The 25,643-nt window shown below is 40.6% G+C and overlaps 1 protein-coding gene across 2 annotated transcripts; it reads right to left on the bottom strand.

The window, feature by feature from the left end:
• Nucleotides 1-511: 511 nt before the first annotated feature.
• Nucleotides 512-25,568, bottom strand: LOC131248547 (uncharacterized). Of its 2 annotated transcripts, none has more exons than XM_058248871.1 (8): nucleotides 25,067-25,565; nucleotides 20,478-20,609; nucleotides 19,768-19,891; nucleotides 17,243-17,685; nucleotides 6,035-6,111; nucleotides 5,747-5,882; nucleotides 1,862-2,065; nucleotides 512-956 (listed from the first exon to the last, which is right to left on the bottom strand). In XM_058248871.1, exons 1-8 carry the CDS (start codon nucleotides 25,475-25,477, stop codon nucleotides 897-899), a joined length of 1,587 nt encoding a protein of 528 aa, XP_058104854.1. In that variant the 5' UTR covers nucleotides 25,478-25,565; the 3' UTR covers nucleotides 512-896. The 2 variants fall into 2 exon arrangements, 1 of the variants encoding a protein (XP_058104854.1); XR_009172292.1 differs by lacking the exon at nucleotides 512-956 and adding an exon at nucleotides 5,349-5,648 and having other exon boundaries at nucleotides 1,935-2,065; nucleotides 25,067-25,568.
• Between the last annotated feature and the right edge of the window lie 75 nt (nucleotides 25,569-25,643).

Here is a 25,643-nt window from a genome sequence, read left to right as displayed (position 1 = left end):
AACGAATGAACAAATGTGAAATAAAGATGTTATGGTAATCTCAAAACCCATCCTTTAGAGCCGTTGGATACGAGTTATTAGCCCCACCCGCAATACCTTTTTCAGGCCATTGGATGCAGTGGCCCATCCACCCCATCATCCCCATCGTTTCTCGCCTGATCCCTCTTTCACTTGGGAAAAACTGCCATTGCCGACGGCAATCCAAGCCGCTAAATCGGGTTATTATCATCAGAGATTTATACATGCATGACCCAGTCCTTTGTCTGAGACCTCTTCACTTAAAAATAGTGCATCCAGTTTCAGCCAGTCCCTGATTCCCATGAAAGGCAACTAATATGAACAGCTGAAATCACACAATGCCCTCACATTCATGAATCGACATGGACATGTGGGACAGCGACACACGACGTGACGCCGTCACTGTACATGACAATATTCATCAATGCAAAAGTCCGACGGGCATCATCATTCACATCCAATCAGAAAGATTCTTCCACATGCACTGAGCAACTTGCAAACCCACCCTCTCCATTTCTTGTTCATTTAGCAAGTCAAGCACAAGTTTCAGGACGCAAACAAGCCAGGGCATGATTGTGCCCATCCATACACAGCATGCATGTCATGGGTGTCACCATACCCTTGCCAGGATGGATATGTCAGCATCAGTCGGCTCATACAAGCAAGCCATGAAATGGTAATAGAAATTTAGAAGCTGAAGAAACACTACATTCTGCGTGTACACATCCACCCCATGACGACTCATCGTTCCCTCCAGTTTCCAATGCGTGACTGCATCTCTTCTTTCCTGGTGTAACCGATGGTCGAATCTCTAAAGTTTGAGGTTGTGGCTCTTTCATCCTAACCACAGCAGCAAGACAGTCCAAACCCAGTTCAGACTACTCATTTAGCTTGCACACGTCAATAAACTTCTGGACTGCATTATGGTATTGGGTTCCCTGTAAGACATGGATAGACAAACACACTTACAAATAACATAACAGAAATGACCATGAGGAGGAACGGTACCAAATGGATGGGGGCTATCGATGGGCCAGGCCAGGGATGTGCGAAATTGAATATTTGAATAGGTGGCCCAGATCAGTTCAAAATCTGTGCCCAATCCAACCCAAGCCCTGCCCATTGACAGCTCTATAATGGAAGGTTGCTTTGATTCCCAGAAATCCAGGATGTTGAGAAAACATTCCTTGAGTATTAGTAAAGATGCCTGTGGAAAACGACATATCTTCCGTCGTGTTGCATGTTCAGGTGATGTCAGTTTAGCGAGGATAACGACCGTGAAGTGTTGCATGTTCAGGTGATGTCAGTTTAGCGAGGATTACGACAGTGAAATACGGTTGAAGATGACAAGTATTTTCTGTTTCAAAATGACACGGCTACCTTGCTCATATGTCCAAAAGCACCGAGTCATTTTCTGTTATAACCTGAGAACCATTTGTTTTTTTAGAGCAAACAGTTGTGACAGTCAGGAAAATGAGGTGTGTATGGTTTAAGACTCGAAGCCGGGTCCGTACTTCTTCATCTTAGCCTTCAAAAGAGGAAGGCTAATTGTGCACAAGTTTCCATGTGGGCGTGTGCCAGATGTATATGGGTTTTGAGTAACTAGGATCATCTGATTTGCCTGATTTTTAGGTGCTGCCATAAATGGCAAGGCCTGTTGGATTAGGCAGGGTCTTGTACACCTCTGTTGGTACGTGTTCCAAATACAAGCAAAGAGTCATTTGCAATAGGCATTCCTCCCTTGAAAATGCCAACTGATCTTCGGCACGATTCTGTTATCCAAAACTAAGGAAGAGCAAGAAAGGTAGAAGGAACTATCAACAGTATCACATTAGTGGCTTACCTCCCAATAAAGTTGGTTGCAATCAGTGCACTGCCAAAATTCGAAATTTCGGTCATACAGGCAATCAGGAATTACTTGAAATCCCTTAGCAGCTGCAATAGCTTCCTCGGTTGTTAGCGGCTTCTGGATGAACCTTCCATTGCATTTGGTGCATCTCGACATTAGCTGGTCCTCATCAATCTTCAACTGAAAAGTCTCAATTACCTGCGCAAGGCAAACATGTAAAATCAGCCGCGCCTAAATATTTTTAGTTTAAACCAAAAACAGGATGAAATTTTAAATTAATGGTAGGACCCAAAAAAAAAAAAAAAAAGGTTTTATGGAATAAACAAGTAAGAATATTTTTTAGAAGGATACAGAATTCCCTGCCAAAGGCCAGAGAGAGAGAGAGAAACAAGATTAAGGCACCCAGTCCCTTAAACACAAAGTAACCCTATAGATAACCCGGAGAGTCGAGCTGCCCTTATTCCTAAACCAATGATCATTCCTCTCTGCTCACACGCACCAAAGGACATCCAACAGAGAATGGAATTGATGCGAGGGGTATCTTGGTGTGACTCCAAGGATGCATCGTATCTCCACGTTGGCATAGGGTGGTCCACAAGATGGGGTCTGTGAGATGCAGAATGGCCACAGGGTGCGGGGTGGGGCCCATTGTGAGACCGTGTGATTCGGGGACCTGTGCAACACGAGGGCTGCCTACGGGGCGGTCTCACCTAGGTTTTCCTGGGAGGGCCTGCACATGAGGATAAATCGATCCTTCCCCATCAACTTTGGAGCTTTTGGTACGTTGGTCGGTTGTCTGCTATCAAAATAGTATTAGAGCGAGAGCCCAAGGATCGAGTCTCGTAACCGGCATGAGTAGATGATGCGGGGACCTCTTAGTGTGACTCCAAAGATGCACCGTATCTCCACACTGGGGTGGGGTGGCCTACAGGGTGAGGTTTGTGAGATGCAGAATGGCCACTTAGTGGGGCCCACTATGAAAGCGTGTGATTCGGGGACCCGTGCGATGAGGGGGTTGCCCACAGAAAGGTCTTGTTTAGGAGTTTCCGTGGCCCGCGAGGTGGGGTTTATGAAATGCAGAATGGCCATAGGGTGGGACCTACTATGGGACCGTGTGATTCGAGGACCCGTGCGACACGGGAGTTGCCCACGAGGTGGTCTCGCCCACTGTGGGACCGTGTGATTCGGGGACCTGTGTGACACAGGGGTTGCCCACGAGGAGGTCTCACCTAGGTTTTCCTAGGAGGGCCTGCATATAGGGATAAATTGGTCCCCATCAGCTTTGGAGCTTTTGGTGCATTGGTTGGTGGTCCTCTAATCAGGAACCATTTGGATTTCCTCTTACTTTTCCAGCCATCCAAAAACCAACGACGGAAGAGCCCGTCTATCAATGCCAGCATCACCCAAGACAAGTTAGAAGACTAAAAAATGTTGCTCCAATCCTCCCTGACAAACATACAATGGATGAACACATGATCCACTGATTCTGCATCTTGAAGGCAAAGGAGGCAAACATTAAGAGAATCATAGCTCACTTGTGAAGGTTGTCAATTGTCAGGATGTGATTTTTACCAACTAACCAGACACAAGCAGCCACTTTAAAAGGGGCTCTGATGGCCCAAACATGGGCTGTATGACAATCAACCATTAAAGTGGAAGAATATGAAATTTGGGAGTACGAAGATTTCACCGAGAAAGTCCCCGAAGAGTGATACCTCCAAACCAGAGAATCAGCCAATGGGCATGAACCCCCTACAGACTGGAAAGGAAGTGAAACAATTCCTCGACCTCCCCATCACGCAGGTCGCACCGGCAAGGGGAAAGCCACACTCCCCTTTCCCCAAGACTCGAAAAACAATCAGCAACAAAAACCTCTCGAGACTGGAACAGGTGGCGGCAAGATTTGGAAAAGCACTTCAAGAGGGACCTCCCTACACTATCTTCCTAAAACCTTATACAAGTACCATCCCCAAGCACAAAACCCAACCCAGTTGAACTAAGGAAGCTTCCTTGGCAATGGACTTCCAAATATGAGACGCACGATACAGGGAGGACTCCTTGGTAAATAAAATACGTTTTCTTCCATACATAAATTTAAAGAAATCCGCCCGTTGTCAATCTGCACTTACATGTTATGAGAGTATCTTCTGGAATTAATTGTGGAGATGGCGGAGGAAGAGTCAGTTAATCACCTGTTTATTCACTGCCCTCTCATAGGCCAGATTTGGTCTTGTTTTCTTTCCTGGTTCAATCTTTCGTGGGCCCTCCCCAATTCGACGGGTCAGCTACTTATGGCCTGGCATGGGGTTTCCTTTCGTAAGCAGAAATCTATTATCTGGAGATTATCTCTTGCGGCTATTTGGTGGGCGGTGTGGGAAGAGAGGAATGGGAGATGTTTTAGAGGGGAGTCTAAAGGGTGGGAATCCATTATGCAAAGGGTTTAGTTCTATATTTTCGAATGGGGTTCTATTGTTATTCCTCTAAAAGATTGTAATGTTCTTTTGTATGGAGCTAACTGACTCGCTATCTCAGCGGGCTGATTGTTCCCTGTTTCTCTTTTAATGAAAGTTTCTGTTATCTCTCAAAAAAAAAAAAAATTTGTGGAGATGCATTTGCAAATGTACATGTTAACATCACTTTTAAATTTTATGGAATTGGTTTGTCATTGGAATTCTTTCACAACCTGAATTTTCAAACAACCTTCCTGATGGTATCGAGATAAATTCCATTGGTCCACTTATTTCATCATTTATGGTTTCTCATAACCACTCTCTGGTTTGGATATACCTTACAAAAACAATGCAAGCTCCACTTTTTTGGCGTAGAATTCAAACATGAGTTGTCAAGGGGTTTGAACGAGTGCATAAGTTGATATATAAAAATAGTGCAAACAGCTTTTAATATTTCATTAAACCTGCAAAGATTAAATTCAGTGAAAATAACTGCAATAAGAAAAAAACAAAGAAAGAAACAACACCAGGAAAGAAATGCAGAGACCTTCATATAATGAAAGCACATGCAAGATATGAACCATGTAGAGAGGTACATGTAGAGTTGAATTCAGCATATCAAATTATAGACACTCGGATAGCAGTTGAGCATGGTTAGGTGTGATTTTCAAATATATGTTCAGATTTTAGGAAGGGACTGCACCACAAAGAGCTGATATCTTGATGTTAGTGCTTATATTTCTTGATTTCTTCAGAGAACAGTAATTGAGTTATTGTTGCTTTCTTTTGCAATATAACCATAGAGGGTATTAGAATCCTATCGCGCACACAACAGCACATAAACCCAAACAAGAATTTTTAAGCTTGCAATGCTGGGCAAACTCAACTACATTTGGGCTGCCGATGGTGCAATTCTTCCAAGGAAAAATATCTTTGTAAAGAACTACAGATGCATTTTACATTTGCCTGTTAAAGCTTCACATCCATGACGTAAGATAATAATTGTTTTGTATAAAATGAGCTTTGCTAACCCCACACATGAGTATAGCCAACCCCTCTACACACGGCCATGTGTGCCAAGCTGCAATTTTTGTGGAATACCCGAGCTCTCCGTCAGGGTTGGTGATCCCTTGGCCCCAAAATCAGGTGAGCCCACTCATCAGGTGGACCATCGCTTGCAAAAGAAATGGATAAAGACAAAACTTCGCAAGTTTCAAAGCCATAAATTTCTTACATACGTCACGTGGCTGCTTGATGAGCAGACCTGCATGAACTTTGAGGCAAGGAATCCTAGTGCAGCTCACCTGATAAATAGCTTGGATGTCGCATATCTGCCATGTTGGCGTATGTGGTTGGGCCATAGACGAGTGTTGGTGTTAGTAAATTCTTCAAGTCCAGAAAATGTTCAGTGTATATTTAACGAATATACCTCAAGTAGTTGATCATTCTTAAGAAGACTTTTCACCCTGTACACTTGATTCCCTATTAGATACTGGTGTTTAAGCAGCTTAGCGTCCCGCGTCAAGAGCACCCTTCCTTCTTTGTGTGCCTTATCTAGTAACTGCCTAAAGCCCATCCAGTGGGTTAAAAGAAAATCAAAACAATGAAGAAAAATAAAAAATAAAAAATCATACATTTCATATGCAACAGTAGCGCTCACTACAAACGATTAAAGAGTTTAGAACAAATCATTCAAATGTTTCATATGAGAACGCACCTTGGTTCAGGCCTTTTTGAAGATGGAATTGCAGCATCAATTCCAACACATCGTAGATGTTTTGCCAAGCCTTCCACCTACAGAAACATTCCATTCAACTCATGAATTTATGTTGAGTCAATTTCTTCAATGCTACAGTTAGATGCAATTCTGAAAACAGCTATATATCTCTATAGCAATGCTCAATAAAGAAAAGTTCATATTTTTAGATTTTTACTCCAAAAGTTAGAAAGCAAATAGCATATTTAGAATTCTGTAGAAGTAAAAGGAAATAGAAAAGAGAGAAATGAGATGGAGAAAGCGAATGGAAAGAGAATAAATTAGGGCTACACGCCTTTACTCTCTCTGTTTTATATTAGATATAAAAAAATTCCACAACTACCCCTCAATTATGATATGACACTTTAATTAAGTGTACCTAATTGACTAAAATAAAGAGAAACAGGGACTAAACCTAAGACTAGGTCAGCTTGGCTGTACCACTATATGGCCCATTATTTCACTCATACAATATGGCTCACATCCACAGTCATTAATACTCCCCCTCAAGCTAGAGCATAGCTATCGTTGGTGCCTAGCTTGCAATAAATGTGTAGATTAACTGCGGCCATGAGCTTTGGTAAACACATCAACAAGTTGATCCTGAGACAAAACAAGCAGTGTAAAATTTTTACCAGTACCAACCTTCTCACATATGAAATAACAATCGGCTTCAATATGCTTGGTTCTCATGATAAACTGGATTGTTTGCAATATGGAAGACCGCTTGATTATCGCAAAATAACTACATTGATAGTCTCACTACAAAACCCATTTCATGCAACAGTTTCTTGATCTATATGAGCTCACAAGTGGTATGAGCCATCACCCTATATTCAACTCCAATGCTTTATCGGGCTACAACACTTTGTTTCTTACTCTTCCACGTGACTAATTTTTCCCACAAATGTACAATAACTAGTAGACCGCCTATCAGTAAGGGAACCTACCCAATCTGCATCAGAATGCCTTGTAACTTGAAGATGATTATTCCTTTATATAAAATTTCTTGGCCCAATGCTCTACTTAAAAATCTCGCAAAATCTGAACAACCGTATCCACGTGAGGCACACTAGGAGAACTCATAAGTTGACTTAACATACTCACAGCATATGATATATAGTGATTGTTAGGTGGATTAGTTTTCCGACCAATCTTCTATACTTTCCTGGGTCCTCAGCTGCATGTCCCCGATCACTGACTAGTTTATGATTTAGATCCACTGGTGTATCAACTGGTTTAGTACTAAGAAGGCTAGTTTCTGTGAGCAAATTCAAACATTTCCTTTGATATAGCATCTCTCTAACACAAGAAAATATTGAAGATGATCCAAAATTTTCATTAGGAAGTGATGTTAATGATGATTCTTGAGATCCTCAATTCCTTTACCCCCACTGTCGTAAACACAACATCATCTACATATACAACTAAAACAATCAGACCCGGGGTGCTTCTTCATATGAAGACGGAAAGATCAACATGACTTTGATCAAACCGTGGGCCAACACAACTTTACTGAATTTATCAAACCATGATGCAGTTGCAGTGACTGCTCCATCCCATAAGTCACCTTACTCATTTAAGAAACCTTATTTGACTCTCCCAAAGCAACAAACCAGGCGATTGATCCATATAGACTCCTCTACGAGGTCACCATGAAGAAAGCCATTTTTAATATCAAGTTGAAAGAGGGGCCATAGATAATTATATCAATAGAGAATAACGCAAATGGAATTAAGCTTGGTGATTGGAGAGCACGTTTAGGTATAGTCGATGACAAGAGTCTGAGTATATCCCTTAGCAGCTAAGTGAGCTTTCAATCATTCAATTGTGCCATTAGGCCTAAATCTAATAGTATACACCCATCGACAACTAGCAGTGCATTTACCAGCGGAAAGACTAGTTAGCTCCCAAGTTCATTATAATAAAGTGTAGCCATTTCTTCTTCCATAGCCTGCTTCCACTCCTTACGTGACAAGGCTTCCTGGTATGACTTAGGAATTGAATAAAATAATAAAGACGGCTAATCTGCGAAATGTGGGAGATAAACACTAAAAAGAAACAAATTTAGGAATAGAATGATCAGTATTAATGCAAGGGCAATTTCACACTGGGCTCGAGTGGGATCGCTTGTTGGATGCAGGGGCACACTCGGGGTGGGTGACCCATGCGATTTGGGGTCCACGGGGGAGGTCTCGTGTTCGAGACTCCTTTCCAGGGGTGAGTAATGCGCATTTCACACCGGGCTCGAGTGGAGTAGCCCGTGGGATGTGCGGACACACTCGGGGTGGGCGGCCCATGTGATTTGGGGCTCACGAAGGGGGTTTGGCCGAGGTCCTAACCCATGAGATGTGGGGCCTGAGCTATGAGATAAAGGAATTAATTCGCCATACTCTAACAGTTCGAGCTTTTAGAGCAAGTGGTTAATTGTCCTGCATCAAATTGGTATCAAAGCGGGAGGTCTCGTGTTCGAGACTCCTCACCAGGGGTGATTAATGCAGGGGCATTTTCACACTGGGCTCGAGTGGGGTCGCTTATTGGATGCAGGGGCACACTCGGGGTGGGTGACCCATGCGATTTGGGGTCCACAGGGGAGGTCTCGTGTTCGAGACTCCTTACCAGGGGTGAATAATGCGCATTTCACACCGGGCTCGAGTGGAGTAGCCCGTGGGATGTGCGGACACACTCGGGGTGGGCAGCCCATGTGATTTGGGGCCCACGAAGGGGGTTCGGCCGAGTTCCTAACCCATGAGATGTGGAGCCTGGGCTATGAGATAAAGGAATTAATTCGCCATACTCTAACAGTTCGAGCTTTTAGAGCAAGTGGTTAATTGTCCTGCATCAAGTATACACAAGCTTATCTTTCCTCGGAGCATTAGGGATATCATACAAATTAAGCGATATAGGTGGAGTGACCAGATCAACAACCTCGAAAGAAGATTCATTTTCACCGTGAGTAGACTTTGAGTGTAGGTGCAACAGGAATGGATGAACCAGTGGGAGGAGGCAATTGGATTGTAGCTTCTTCAACAAAGATAAGCACAAGTTGATGGTGAAGTTTCCAAGTCAAGAGATCTACTATCATTTGAGGAGAATGGAGTGCAATTAAACAATGTAACATCAACACAAATAAATTACCTTCAAAGACGAGAACTGCAACACATGTAACTCCTTTGTGTTATAGAATACCCAAGAAAAGTACATTTAACTGATCTAGGATCTAACTTATCATGACCCTATTCCAACTAATGAACGACACATAAACACTCAAAAACCTTAGGGGGCAAAGAGAACAATGGAACGCCTAGAAATAAAATTACATGCGGCGACTGAACCATTAAGACAGTAGAGGGCATTCTCTTGATCAGACAACATGCTGTTAAAACTACATCGCTCCAAAAACTTTTTAGGACATTCATATGAATCAACGAGTCACATGTCATCTCAAGCAAGTTATGATTTTTTCCATCCTACAACACCATTTTGTTGTGGAGTGCGAGCACACCATGTTTGTGTAGAATACCCTTTTCAAATAATACAAGTTAAAAGAATTGGTTATGCACTTAGCATTATTTGAACGAAACACAAACAATTTGAGGTTAAATTGATTTTGTACTTTCATATGAAATATCTTAAAAATAAAGAACAATTCATATCCATCTTTCAGTAAATAAAGTCAAGTCATTCTTAAAAAATCATCAACATAGGTAATAAAATATTTATATCTGATGAAGATAATAAAATATTTATATCCTAATGAACTAGAGACTCGAACACATCCCCAAACATTTGAATGAATCAAAGCAAATGGAAGTAGACTATGCTTTTCCACACATTGTGGAAAAGTGACTCGATGATGTTTACTTACTCACACACTTTACATTCTAAATAACACTTGAGAATATTTAAGGACGGATGACCAAGACAACAATGCCACCAATAAGGAGAGATGTTGTTTATGCTATTGCTCAGATTACTTCACAATCAAGATAATAAAGCTCGTTATGTTCGTGTCCTTTGCCAATCTTCCTCTTCATCTTCAGATCTTGGAAAATACAGTGTGAAGGATAGAAAGGCACCGAGCAGTTAAGTTATTTTATGAGTTTACCAATGGACACAGGCTATAAGGAAATTTAGATAGAGAACATATGGCAATGAAAAAAAAAAACCTTGGATGAACAATACCAACTCCACACATTTTGGATTGAATGCCATCTGTCAAAGTGATCGACGAACTTGACAATAACGTATCAATAGAAGAAAACCCGTCATATGGTCAGACACCCCAGAGTCAATGACCCATGTAGCAAAGGACTTGGACCCTAAACAAGTCATTCCTAAATTCATGAATGTCGATCTTCCTCTTCTCGGCTCCAGATTCACTTGGTCCAATGGTAAAATGAATCCCTCTCATCTAGATTGGACAAATTCTTAGTCTATTCGGATTGGCTGGAAGGGTCCCCTTTCGTCTCTCAGACCGTTCTTCTGAGAACAACTTTAGAACAAAGCCCGATAATGTCGTCGTTTGATGAATTATAATTGGAGTCCAAAACCCTTCAGATTCGAATCCTCTTGGTTAAATATTAATGGCTTCTTTCAGTTGGTATCAGATTGGTGGGGTGGTTTTCAGGTTGCAGGATTCGCAGGATATAGGCTGTGCAACAAATTCAGAATACTAAAGGACAAGTTAAGGCAGTGGAATTAGGAAGTCCTTTCTTTCTAAAGGGACTCGGAAACAGACTCGATTAAGGTAGAATTGCAAGCGATAGATGTTGGAGCTGAAGATGGCCTCATGTCGACTGAGATCCTATTCAAAAGAATCCAGCTCATCCAGTCTTTGTCTGCCAGGGCGCTTGATAATGAAATTGCCTGGAAACAAAGATCCCGCACCAAGTGGCTTAAGGATGGGGATAAAAACTCGAAATACTTCCATAGTATAGCCAGTATGCATGCTAGAAATAACAAAATCAGCAATATCATAGTAAATGGTTGTCGTATCAAAGATAAAGATGAAATTGCAGAGGAAGCAATAGCACATTTCAGCTCCTTGCTTAGTGAAGATCGATGGGATAGACCGCGGCTGGACCACCTTCGGATGGATTGTCTGCTAACTGAAGATGTTGATGCCTTAGAAGCTCCATTTTCTGTGGAAGAAGTGAGGCCAGCGGTGGACTCCTTAGGCATCGACAAGGCACCAGGCCCTAACGGTTTCCCTATTTGCTTCTATATCTTTTTCTGGGAGGTGATCAAAAAAGATATTATGCTCTTCTTCAAAGAGTTTCATGAAAGAGGTAAATTATCTAAAGGCTTGGGGGCCTCCTTCATTGCGCTAATCCCTAAAGTCCCGAGTGAAAGTTCCTTCAAAGATTTCAGACCTATAAGCCTGATAGGGGGCCCCTACAAAATTCTGGCAAAAGTCATGGCTTCCCGTTTGAAGATTATCATTGGGAAGATTATATCCGGCCACCAGAGCGTGTTTATTCCAGGGATACAGATCATCGACTATGCGCTTATTGTTAATGAATGCTTGGATTCTAGTCATAAAGATGGTTCGAAATCTATTTTCTATAAGCTGGATATTGAAAAGGCCTACGACCATGTGGATTGGAATTTTCTTCAATATATGATGGGGCGTATGGGTTTTGGAGACAAATGGCGTGGATGGATTGGAGAGTGTTTAAGTTCGGCCCATGTCTCCATCCTCCTAAATGGGACCCCGAAAGGCTTTTTCAAGAGCCCCAGAGGCATCCGCTAGGGGGACTCGCTGTCCCCCTTTGTCTTTCTCATTGTGGGAGAAGCCCTTTCCAGAATGATTCAGTCAGGTCAAGAAGGGGGCATTTTATGCAGCATCAGAATGAGAGGTATGTCTACTCCGATCTCCCATATCCAATACGCAGACGATACTCTGATTTTTAGCGAAGCAGACCCTGTCAAGGTTGGTAATGTTTGCACCACGATTCGTTGTTTCGAGGCGGTGTCGAGTCTAAGGATCAATTTGGCTAAATCTAAAATGTTTGGGGTTAATTTGAAGGTAGAGGAGGTTAGTATATTTGCTGATTCTTTTGGGTGCTCCTCGGTTTCGCTTTCGGTCTCCTTTGTTAGTCTCCCGTTATGTTTGGGCTCCCCTCCTAAATTCCTTTGGGATAAGGCCATTAATAGGTTTGAAAGCTACCTGGCTAGATGGAAATGTAGATATCTTTCTTTGGGGGGGCCGCATCACTCTTATTAAGGCAGCTCAAACCTGCGCGTTTATTTCATGTCCCTTTTCAAATGCTCAGCCTCTGTTTTGGCTAAGCTTGAAAGATTAGGACGAGACTTCCTTTAGAATGGCAAGGAAGAAAAAAAGAAGTTCCACCTCGTCCAATGGCATCAAGTTTGCAAGCTGTTCAAAGGAGGAAGAGCGGGGATAAAAGACCTCAAGAGGATAAATAAAGCCCTCCTAGGGAGATGGATTTGGAGACTTGGGACCGAGGACGATAGCCTTTGGAATAAGATTATCAAAGGAAAATATGACGGGTCTATCGATGGTTGGTGGACCAAGGACTCTTCTTGCTATAGCGCCTCAGCCCTTTGGAAGGGGATCCTATCTTTGAAGAAGGACGTGCTCACAGGCATCGGCTTCATCCTAAGTAATAGAGTCAATATCCGGTTTTGGGAAGATATATGGGTGGGAGATGCACCTTTGAAAGACGACTTCCCAAATATTTTCCGTCTTGTCCCCAACCCTGCTATCCACGTTGCTAACTGTCTCTCTATCTCGGCCAATAAGATTGAGTGGAAAGTCGACTGTAGGAGGAATCTTCAGGATTGGGAGGTCGAAGAGTACATGGGCCTTCTTGAGCGCATTTATCGAGGCATGCCAAACATCCATAGCCCAAACAAATTATACTGGAAGGCGGATAAATCCAGCAAGTTCTCAGTTAAATCGCTTTACTCTCTATTGGGCCATGAGCTGGCCTCTTTTGATGATCATCCATCTTTCCAATTCTAGAAATACTCGGTCCCCCCTAAACCTGCAACTTTTGCTTGGTCGGTGGGGACCAAGAGGATTCTCACGGTGGATAACTTGAGAAAAAGGGGAATGCCCATAGTCAATATCTGCCTCTGCTGTATGAAGAATGAAGAATCTATTGATCGTTTGCTGCTTTTCTGCCCTTTCATCACTCGGATTTGGTCAGAATTTCTCAATTGCTTCAATATTAAGTGGTGTTTTCCTGGTTCTATTAGCCTTCTCCTTAAAGCCTGGCATGGGGTTAGAATGGGCAAGCATAAGACGCGCTTGTGGAGAATGGCAATCATTGCCATATGGCGGTCGGTTTGGGAAGAAAGAAACGATAGATGCTTTAGGGGCATTTCACACTCGGATGCGGTTATAGCCAGCAAGGCTAAGCGGCTATTGATCGAATGGGCTGTTCATTTAGTGGGTCTAAAGGATGTTGATTTTCTTTATATATATATATAGTGACTTTTCAAAAAAAAAAAAGATTGTAGTAGGAGTAGCAACAAAAATATGTTAATTCTTTAATTACTTGGAATGCTCATCTTGGATCAGTGCAACTACGTCGCTAGATGAACTTGGTTGTTGAGTTGTAGGAGTAGAACTAGTAGAACAAGGCCCACTACTCTCTTCAAAATAAAATGCCTGATTTGCTCAAGCTGGCCTCCCATGAAGATCCCAACATTTTTTTAACAGTGTGATTTGTAAGCCCATGGCAAGTACACTAAGTCCACGAGCTCCTTTTGCATCACCACGACCACCTTTGTTACCTTAGCACCATGACCACCACTCCGCCTCATCCAGCAAATGATGCCAAAGCATAATTATTGTTGACTCCACTAATAGAGCCAAGAGATATAAGTTGAAGGTAAGTATAAACTTCATTTCGAGATGGAACATTGATGAGGACATCACGTACGTCTTTGCGTACATACTAGAGCAAGAGGCGGGCCCCAGTTTCTCTGTGGCTAGGCGAGTATCTGTGTTGAAGACCCCATAGTGCATGTACAAGCATTTGAAAGACCCCACACTGGGAGCACATGGCTTGCTTTAAGGAGTGATTTGGACCATTAGATTTGAGGGACGCAACAATCGAACCATTGGATCGTGTGGATTACATGATCGGACCGTTGATCATGGACCATTCTTGTCATCATAGGACATATATGTTTTAAGATCTAGTTTTATGTTTAATTCATGTTTTGGACACTTTGTGAGTGGTTTTATATATATTTTCCTTAGACTAAGGTTATTTTAGTTAAAAGACATAAAATAGGGAATAGTTTGTAATTTTCTAAAGTTCTTGAGACTATATAAGAGAGGGTTGGCCTCTCTTATGGTGTTTTTGCTCATTTAAAAAATAAAAATAAAAAAAAATCTCTTTCTTTTCTTTAATCTCCATGAGATCTGAAGAATTCTTCTATGTGATTTGGAAGAGAGATTGGTGCGAGGCCAATCTTCCATAAACAAGAGCACGAGGTTCTCATCTATCTGTTTTGAGTTTCTTCTTTACAAGGTATTTGTTACAACTTTTGATTTCTCCCATCCAGAATCCTCATAAACCCTTCCAAATTCTTCCAATCTTTCTCCTTCATCGTTCCTACATCAAACCTAACCTTGGCACATAAAACCCTACCTACAAACCCACACGTGCGACCGAATGGCCACGCGTGTGAGCCCATAGGGCTGGCTGTACGGTCCCCCTTCATCCCTTTTGTTTCCCTCTTTTCCCATAAAAATCCTCTCCATTCCCACATCCAAACCCAAACCCTAATACCCAATACCAAAAATCCCCAATTTCAACAATTTTTCCAAACCCTAATTCCCAAATTCCCTTCATTCATCTCAAATCCCTAGCCACCAACCATCCAAAACTCTAATTCCTCTCTAGTTAAAACCTAAATAACCAATCCCTTTACCCAATTAAACCATAATTTCAGGTTTTTCCCAATTTCCCTAAACCCTAGCCTTACCCACACCCAAATCTACATAGCCCTAGGTAGTTTTAGATTTTCCTTTTAAGTTAGGATAATCCCCATACTATTTGGATGTTCCTACATCCATTAGATCCTAGTTTCACGTATTTAATATCATGCGGGACGTATGCTTGTCAATTTAGGTTTGAACTTTTCATAACTTTTTCTTGGAATCATGGAATGTGAGATGATACTTAGCATGCTTGTGATTTTTAATTATTTAAATTAATTTGCTGATTGATCTCTCACATTATTTGAGGTCATGCATTGGTCCTACATCAAACATCCTTACTACCAAAAATCTGCGTACGCACTTAATCGAATTATAGTTGTAAGCATTTAGTCATACGGAACTCCTCACGTTATTGACATTGTTTCTCCAGATCACTAGTAAGTGGTTAATACACATTCAAATCCTCATAAATTCTTTCAGGTTTTGAATAATATTCACAAAGAGACTTATATATATATATATATATATATATATATATATATAAAAGAGAGATTTTTTATCAAATGAATACGTATCTCATAAAGCATCCTACACCCCATTCACATTATCTAGAGACATTACATTCCCACTAACAGATGTTTCCATACTATTCCGCAACCACGTCATGATCTGAGCATTTTCCTAGATCCACCAATTGCATGTGCTATCACTTTCATCTAGTTTCTCCATGGTCAGATATTTTAATTTGCCATTGGCCATTAAAAAAAACACTTTAATTGATTTAGACCACCGGAGATATTTGCTTTATTTAGTTTTATAGAAGTCATTTGAAGTACTAGAAAATCAGATGAATTTAGGAACCTAAATCTTTGATCACCCTTCATCTCCATTAGATGAAGAAATTAAAGAGAATATCACAGTGCTTACATGAATGAGGGTTGACTTCCAAATATAAGAACGCTCTAACTGCATGCTCCACATAATGTACACGCTACACTTGACGTAACAATCAACCCATAGGTTCCAACCGAACACGAGAAGAGCAACAATCATGAAAACAGCATTCACCCTCTCACACGCAGACTATTACAAAGGCCTAGCAAAAACAAAAAACAAAGAAGAAGAAGAAGAAGAAGAAGAAGAAGAAGAAACCCTAGGTTTCTTAGAAAACTTTCAGCATAAGAGAGATACGATGGGCAAAAAGGAAAAGAAATAAGGAGTATATGAGATAGAAGAAATTGAAGAGAAAAAAGTTGTGTAAATCAGAATGAAATTCGCTCTGATACCATGTAGAATTGTATAGAAATGAAAAGTAATAGAAAAGAAAAAGAAAAAGAGATGGTGAAAGAGAATGGAGAGAATAAATTACGGCTTCACGCCCCTACTTTTTCTCTTTTATATTAAATCAAAAAAGCAAAAATCTCAAAACTACCCCTCACTTACAACATGACGTTTTAATACTAAATGTACCTAACTGAATTAAATAAAGAGAAACTGAGACTAAACTCAAGACTACGTGGGCCATACCACTACATGACCCCTTATTTCACTCATCCAGGAGGGCCATACAGTTGTTCCACATCCACAGTCATTAACAAGAATTGAGGAACTGCTAGATTGAACATGGTTCAAAGAAAAAGAACTTTCCAACAGAGCTTTGCCAAGCACACATGCATGGGCAATAAAGCTCATGTACTTGCAACACGTGCCAGAGTGGCACAATATGTCATAATCGAATCAGTCCATCAGAAAGGCAACACTATATTGATGCCCTAGCCCACGAATCGGGTTGATCCACTGGCCAGGTGACCCACAGCTTGCAAAATAAATGTACAGCTATGAAAACCTTGGCTGAAGTTTGCTTATCCACCCACCTGTTTCCAACATCGGGGCTCACATGCTGAGTAGACCAGATTTGTTTTTTTAGGAAAACATGTGCAAGGTCAGACCAACCCGATGGATGGATTGCATCTCACACCTATTTGCCATTCTGGCACATGTGTGGCACGTACATGAGCTTTATTGCATGCATGTGCACTTAGCAAAGCTCCTTTCCAGCAAATGTATGACTAAAAAGGAAATGAAAGAGCAAATCATGTCAAAACAATGAATAATTATATTAATTTTCTCACTATAAAACCAGAAATCTTGTGTTTCAAAATAATGTTGTAAGTTCCAACATGTAGGAACCAGTGTGGACATTATACGCATGATTATAAAAACATGGAAAGAAAACCACTTACCATCACATCACATAGAAACTTAGGGCATCCATCGCCGCCGAAGGACGAATCCCATGGTGGGGGGCCTTGCCAGTCGCTGCAATCTTTAGAACACTCTTTTTTAGAATTTGAACCCAGAGAAGCCTTTCTTCTTGCCTTCCGTTTTGAGGTCCTAGGCTTTCTATCTGACTCTTTCAGCAATATTCTTTCACCATATTTTCTGATAATTTTCAAGAGAGTATCATCGAAAGGAAGTGCATTTCTATGTGAATAACAAGAAGGGGGTTTCACTACAGAATGAACCCTTAGATGACTTTCGCAAACAGTAGATTTGACCATTTCTGATGCTTCACAAGCCTTGAGCCTTAAAATATTACCAGATACATCTGGCTTCTCAAGAATCTCTTTCAAACCAAGAGACTCGTTTGAGAAATGCAATTTAGGAATGTCTTGTGAAGATTTGCCTGCAAGATGCCACCAAAAAAATTCCTTTATGTGCTTGCGGAACCCACAAAAGTAGTTGTCTTTTCTATCTTTTTAACAAGAACATACATAAATATATCATGTCTCAAATTGAAATGCTAGTAGCCCATTGAGAATCTTTCCAAGGGAAGGCACGACTACATATGCATGTGTGAGTTAGTCATTTGACTAACTAACACAACACAAGCTCCAGATTTCTTCTACAGTAGATTTCTACTATTCTCTTCTACAGTAGATTTCTACTATTCAAGCCTCCTAATTAGGCAGCTAACAAAGCAAAATCAATAAGCCAGCCATACAATAAAATCTCATTAGATCTCTCTTATCCATTGAGCACCTTTCTTGATTACTCTTCTATTTTTCTAATAAGCCATTAATTGTACTTGATATTAAGAACCTTCATTCTTTGTACGCCTTGAGACTACTCATCTCTTATCCTTGAGATGAGTAGTCTCAAGGCGCCTTTGAAATGAATAAAATTTCTAGATATTGTTTTCTACTTTTTTTGTGATTTTTGTGCTTAGCTTGGAGGTGCCTACATTTGAGCCAATTCTTCTCATCAGCCGAGTATGCCACATTGCTGCATGCATGGCGTACATGGATGAGATCAAGACCATTCACTTGATGGGTCTAATAGCGAATGAGCATTAGCCCAAAAATCACAATGTTTGTATGAACATAGCCCTTTAATTGGTAGCCTACAAATGGACATCAAATGGTAAATCAATGAAGCTCACATTCATTGAGAGAAAGTTCATTCGTTGGATGGTTGGCATAGTTGGATCAAAGTATATTTTGGTTACCGCAGGATGCCTGGTTAGGATCCCCATACAAATGTTCCACACAAATAGTACACAGTGTAGAGTTAGTAGATCAGCTCCAAGGGTTCTAATCAATTAAAAGGGCATTTTAGGTAAGTTAAGGTGAAGCTGCATGGTAGGCCAAACCATGGTCCTCTCCTCACCAAAATGGGGGAGGGGGGAGAGAAATTCTACTTTCTACCACCATTGCTCCTTCCCTCTCCCAAAACTTGCAAGCCATTGTCAAGTAAGTCAACGGTCTTTTTACAGGGAGAGGCATGAGACCCTTTCCACTGTTTTGATTGGGTGTTGCATCCGCATGTGGTTTGTTATTTACATTTGAAATGGAATTTGTTCAAAGTTCAATTTAGATTCACGTGAAAAAAGGAGATATATTCGAGTTTTTCTTTTCCATCTATACACACTAGTTGCTGGAAATTAGTTTTTTTCTGTATTAGTCCTGCATCACGGACAAACTACAAAGATGCAATAGCCAGAAAATCCATCCAACACAGTATCTTTGGATGTAATTCTGCCACATAACATAACCATTACTCCCAACATAAATAATCAAGTTAAACATGTTAAGCACATGGATGCCCCATTCTGATTCGAAGAAGAAGAAGAGGAAGAAGATTAGAAGAATATGATCTTATTAATTGCTTATCCATGCATGAAGATTATATACAACATCACCAAAATAACATGAAAGAGTGACAAAATATGCTCAAAATCCAAGATTTGTAAGCTTTAGCACTGAATTGAAGTCTTCTCCATTTTTTACACTGCCATAGAGTCGCATTATTACCAAATTAATTATGAGGCCGAATACTGTATTTGTTCCCAACAGGAAACTTCTGTGTTCAGAACTTAGTTTGCAGATGTGGGGAACATGGTTGCTCTATCCAAGCCATTGATCTGACAGCCCCCATCATCGATGGATCATTCCTCCAAAATCTCCCAAATTGGAAGATCCTAGCCATCAGATCTTTGGTTTGGCCATGCATTTCTTTTGACCATAATTTGCATGCCAAGCGCCAACAACGGGAAGGTTCGAGTTGACCAATTGAGAGAATATTCCAAGAATGGTCCGTCCATGATGGAGGCAGTTAGATAAATGGCTTGGATAGACCATGGGCCCTACATCTACAGAATAAGTTCCAAACCGGGAGGTTCCATGTTAGAAACAAATAGGGAACTCAGCCTCATAAATTATTAACAACCCAATCCAATAGAAGTTCAATTCAATAATCAAACCCAGACCTTGATTGAGAAGCTTGCACTGAAAGATGCTAAATATTTCGAGCAGGCAGTATGCATCGGCTGCTGCATATGATATCTGCTCTTCAGTTAGAGGACGGCGCGACCAGTCACTACATTGAAGTTCCTGGAAGCAGATAACCTAAATCAGACCTATTTGTCAAAACAGTTATGGGGAAACTAACATTAACTTGTCATCTAAACCTTAAATAAATGGATAGCTACAAGGCAGCATATAATTCATGAAGATCAGAGATGACATGCATTCTTCATTCTTGGTTTTCGAATAGGTGTGGAGAAGCAAAATGAATACAACAAGTCGGTAAAAAATAATGATGGGCATTTAATATACCTTTACTTCACAGACAAAAATCAGTGCACATTGGGAATCTAATTTATACTTTATCTTTTATTCACACTCAGCTCTGACGCCTCTGAGAAGAAAAATAAATACCATGTTTTGGTACCACATAGATACAAGTTGAATCTATGCAACAGAATCTAGAGTGAATGATAAAATTGCAGAACTCCAGAAACAAACCTATAAACAATACATATTGGAAATTTAATAGCAAACATGTTGATAGATAAAAAATAGTGAGGGAACCAAAATAACTTAGAATTGTATACATATTTAGAAAACATCAACCTCACCATATTAGCATTGTTACAGACCTCAAAAAGATAAAAGTCAGTGTCTCAGGGGACCAAACCTTTGAAAGAGAAACCCTGAGCACTTCTTCGCATATTGCTGCCAAGCTTTTGGTTTCCTTCGGCAGCTTTTTTCCAACATGTTTGTTTTGTAGATGATAGTATATGTTTGTAATATCCAAGTAAGGTTCTGCCTGCAGTACAAAATTAGATGATAGTATATGTTTGTAATATCCAAGTAAGGTTCGGCCTGCAGTACAAAATAAAATAAGAACTGTTGCTTGTAACAAGTATATATCCACAAGAATATCCATATATAATAAATTAGTAATCAAAGTTAGATGCCTCAATTTTTGGCAGAAGTCCATTCACTTGTGATCTTCAGTTTAGGCATATTGCCCTAAAGGTTTATCTCACCTTGGAACATATATACATGGTTTGCAAGCCCAACACACCTCTACTTGCAGACACACATGCTAACTTGGCATGCAAGTCTGTGTCATGTGGGATCCACCTTGTAGATCATCTTCCGTAAGATCAGGCACCTTGAAATCATCTACCATAAATCAGATTGTTAATCAATCAGGTAGATAGCACATGTATGGAAACTATTGGCAGCCTACTAAAAGGGCAACTTTGGCTAGGCTGTCAGTTGTTTTCATAAATTTGCCACCTACCTGATAATTAAACCACCTGAGGTTTTAGACGATGAGCTAATGGTAAACCTAATATACACTGCTATTAGCACATGTAGCTGCAAGTCGAGGAGCGTGTGATGGTGGGGGAAAAATCTGCATACACATATGAGGAATGATCATATACAAGTAATTGTAACATGGCCTACGGCATGGGACACATGGGCAGTCCCAATCAACAATTTGGAAACTCCATTCATGCCAGACCACTCTTTGTACACCAAGGTGCAAATATCACACCAATAGGATAATCATAAAGATTCAATCAGATAGTGGATGGTCAGATTCATGCAAAGAAAAATACTTCCTTTAATTCCAAGTAATCCATTTTGTGCAGCCAACCCTGGATTGCTTATGATTCTGTAGAATCCCTTTACTCAGATGAATAGTTGATAGCCATTGTTCAGATGGTTACGATTGTCCAATAGGACTGTTTTCTTTCTTTCTTTCTTGCCTTTTCTTTTCTTTTCTTTTCTTTTTTTTTTTACTTTTTTTTTTTTTGGCACCATGGACTGCATAAAATGGTTTGTCCTATGCAACTAGTTGCAAACTAGCTCTATTTTACAACTAGTTGTATATGATAATTCCTCCATGCATATTTATATATGTACATGATAATAATATTATTATTATGTGTATAATATTATACTATACAATATACATATCATGTATGTAGTTAATAGTTTCCAGCTGAAATTATTGAGATGGATGAGCGGCAAGATGAGGAAGGTTAGAATTAGAAATGAATGCATTTGAGGGAACTTAGGAGTAGCACCAATAGGTAATAACATGAGGGAAGGTATGCCTAGATGATTTGGTCATGTGCAACGGAGACCAAGAACTGTGCCCGTTAGGAGTGAGTTGGTGCAAGGGAAAGGGGAAGGCCCAAAAGGACGTGGGTGGAGGTAGTTAGAAAAGCCTTGATGACCAATGGTCACTCAAGTTTATGGGCCTTGATGGAGTGGAATGGTAGAACAAGATTCATGTAGCCAACCCCAACTAATGGGGATAATGCTTAGATGATGATGATGAATTTCCAGCATTAAAACTAAATGAACAGTAAGTTACAGCCCTAAAATGCCTTTCATTTATTTGCTAAATACTCCTTAGGTTATAGCAAACCCCTTCTGTTGTGTGTACTGTTTATGCACTGGCATAAACATGTACGCTGTCATGCGTAGAGTGCTAAGGTATTGTGGATAATGTGGACAATTGGAATTGGTATTTTGGTCATTCCAGTAGGTTAGACTTAGTTGTATAGACTAGGCAGATACCTGGTCCAGGGGCATAAAGGCCATTGAACAATTAATCCACAATTCCGCATGTATAAAGTATGAACGCCCTTTGTGATGCAGCCATGGATGAGCTCCCCCAATCACATTACTCATGGGATTCATCGCCTTTTTCCTCAAAAAAAACAAAAAAGGGTTTATAGTCGCTGCAATAACATGCTACAGTATTAGTTAAGGTCTACTTAAAGAGTCTTTTTTAACAATAAAATGGATGGCTGAGATTTAGATGAAGCTGTAGCTTAAGAAGAGAACAAGCTCCACAAGGCCTCCCAGATTGGGGTAACCAGGAAGGTGGTGGTCAATGAGGAGATGTTGTTGAACCTGTATGATTGGATTTTGGTAAAGGGAGGATGGACAGAACTGAAAGTTCTCAAGCTACACAGCCAAGTTCTCCTTGTCTTCAAAAAGGTCCAGAGGAATTCTGCTCACAGGGAACCTAACAGCAATTCTTCCTTGGTCTGGAAACAGAACCCTCGGAGGGTCAGGAGGTATGGATTAAGCTGTTAGGAAATCTTCTTCACGCTTTATTTTGGGAACATTTCTGGAGTTAGGATCTCGCTACGGGAAAGTTCTCGAAATAGATCCTCTCCCATTACAGGGGCGAACACATTAGGGTAAAAATTTATAAAGTAAAATGGACATGTTGAAAGAGAGGAGGGAGATCAAGGTGAGGGAAGAAGTGTTCCAGATTCTTGCTGTGGTGGAGAAAATGGCCAGGGAAGAGATCAGCCAGGTTGCCTTGCCAGAGGAAGAATGATCCGTCCACTCTGTGAAGCTTCAGAGGGAAAACAGCTATATTTTCACATAATCAACCAAGAATCTTAACAGAATCAACACAAGAAAAAACATCAGCCTTGCCTCCAAAGGTGATGCCAAGATTATAATAACTGAGAGCCTAAGTTCTGTTGGGGTTTTGTTCGGGGCCTTTAAATACACTTTATCAGCTGGCATTTGGCATAGTTTTTTGTTCCCTACATTATTGCTGACTTTTGAGCCTTTTTTTTTTTTTTTCAGAATTTTCAACTCTGTTGTAGTTTGGCTATCATATCATTGATCTTCCTTCTCTATTAACCATTCTAGTGAATATCACCTATTTCTCCTGATTCGTTCCCCCTGGAGTCTTCATCAGATATGGATCATGTGTCAGAGCTTTTCTCGAGAGTTGATCTTCTCTTTGAGAGATAGAAAGAGGCGCAAACAGTACTCTGGTATGTCATATGTGCAGATGTTGAAGTGTCCCAGGCCCAGGTGGAGGGGAGGGATTCAATTCTCCTGAAGGACCCACAGATTTGTGGAGAAAAGCTTAATGAAACCAATTAAGCACATTAACAACGGTGAGCACAGTAATATTGGGATGGGAAACAAGTGTAAGACAGATCGATCAGCCGAAGGCATTCTGTGCGCGGAGATGGAAAGTACTACGGTGGCTCGCACCGTTCCACAGGGAAGGTTGCCGCTTACCCTTGAAACGGTGAAATTCTAGTATTCCTCTCAAGGGGGCACCAGAGATAAATAACGTTTTTCAGAATTTTCAACTCTAATGTGAGTTTCGCTATCATCTGCTTTACTTCTTGCTCTATTCTGGTCTCTGGATTTTGCTTGTTTGAGATTGTCAGCGAATTAGAGGACAGAGTTCTACAATCAGCCCTAGATTGCACCATTTTGGCTCCATAACACAATCATATTAATTAGAAAGCTCTAAGCACTCTTCTAGATTCCACTCAATCTCTATTGTAGATTTCCAATCCAAGTACCCATTTTCAGTATTACTTCTATCACTCAACTCTCATAAAAATAATGACAATAATGTCTAAGAAAATGCAAATGTGGGATGTTCAGCAGCCAAGCTAAGACATCACATGAACAAAGTGTTTGGATGCACAAGCAAACTGGATTGCAAACATTCAGGTTAATCAACAGGATATGAGAAGACTCGATGACATTTTCCTCCTATTCATAATGAGGAAGTATCCCTCAATTTGCAATATGTTTCTTTCAAGATCAACGTGAGAGTTGTGCGATGGTGATGCAGAGCCAAGACCCTTGAATATTAATGCTGAGAAAAGAAAACACAATTTAGCCATTACCACCACACCAGATTACGGTTGAAATCCAATTCCATCGCACATCCAAACGAACCCAAATAAAATGACAAAACCAAACAACGGCAATCAACAAAAATTCAAATTCCAGAGGTGGGTATGCTCAATTTACATATATCAGATTCATGAATTGCAATACACTACCACCACACATCCAAATGCATCCAAACCGAAACGACAAAACAAAGCAAAGACAATCAAGACAGAAAACCACTCAACAGTGCTCCAACACATCAAAATTCCATGTGCAGGAAAAAAAAGCAGAAATGATATATAAAATAACACATTAAATGCTTAAAGATAAGGATGTGTTTGTTGCATCAAAATCATAATATTTTGCACCAAAATAGACTGATTAGTCATGAAATAACTTCAAAATTCATGATATTCAGTGCAACCAAACACACCTTAATGCATTTCTGATTTTGTATTAGAAAACTAATACAAAATTACATATAATAGCTTAAAAATTCAAATTCCACAGATGGGTAAGCTCAATTTCCATGTGAAAAAAATAATAATAAAAATCTGAATTTGAATGAATAAGAGACGGAAGATATACCTTTTCAAAGCCAGGATCGCAGCCTTGAGAGCAGAAAGTCGATGAAAGGTAGATCAAATCCTGCTTGAATCTAAATCCCAATTTGAGAATATCGGGGGAGACGAACATGTCCCTCAGCAGCTCCCAAATAGAAGGGAGAGGAATCGATTGCAGGTCGAGTAGGAAAACCAGGGAATCGTTCCTTGACTCGGTGTCGCCACCGAGTTGACCCGGGACTAAGAAGGCGAGTTGGAGGATGGAGACGGGAGGGAAAGAAGGGGAGTTTGGGGTGCGGAAGGGTTTCCATTCGGCGTCTAATCCAACGGTGGAGGAGTGACCTAAAGCCCAGCGTAGGAGAGAGAATTCGTCCGACTCGATTGACGAAATGAAATGGGGCTTGGTTTTGAGGGTGGGGTTTTGGTTCGATCCCATGGATCGGTTCGTTGGTGTTGGGTTTGCAGTGGATTCGTCCGACGCGGGGTGGCGGTTGTGAAGACGCTGGTCCGGCACATTTTAGCGGAAAACAATAAAATAAACCAATGAGAAAAAACATTGATACTCTGGCAGAACATGACAGATGATACGCAGGCACTTATAA

Source organism: Magnolia sinica, chromosome 6 (assembly GCF_029962835.1).
Source record: "Magnolia sinica isolate HGM2019 chromosome 6, MsV1, whole genome shotgun sequence".
NCBI lineage: Eukaryota > Viridiplantae > Streptophyta > Magnoliopsida > Magnoliales > Magnoliaceae > Magnolia > Magnolia sinica.
Note: the sequence above shows the minus strand (reverse complement) of the source record. Positions and strands in the feature narration are given on the sequence as shown.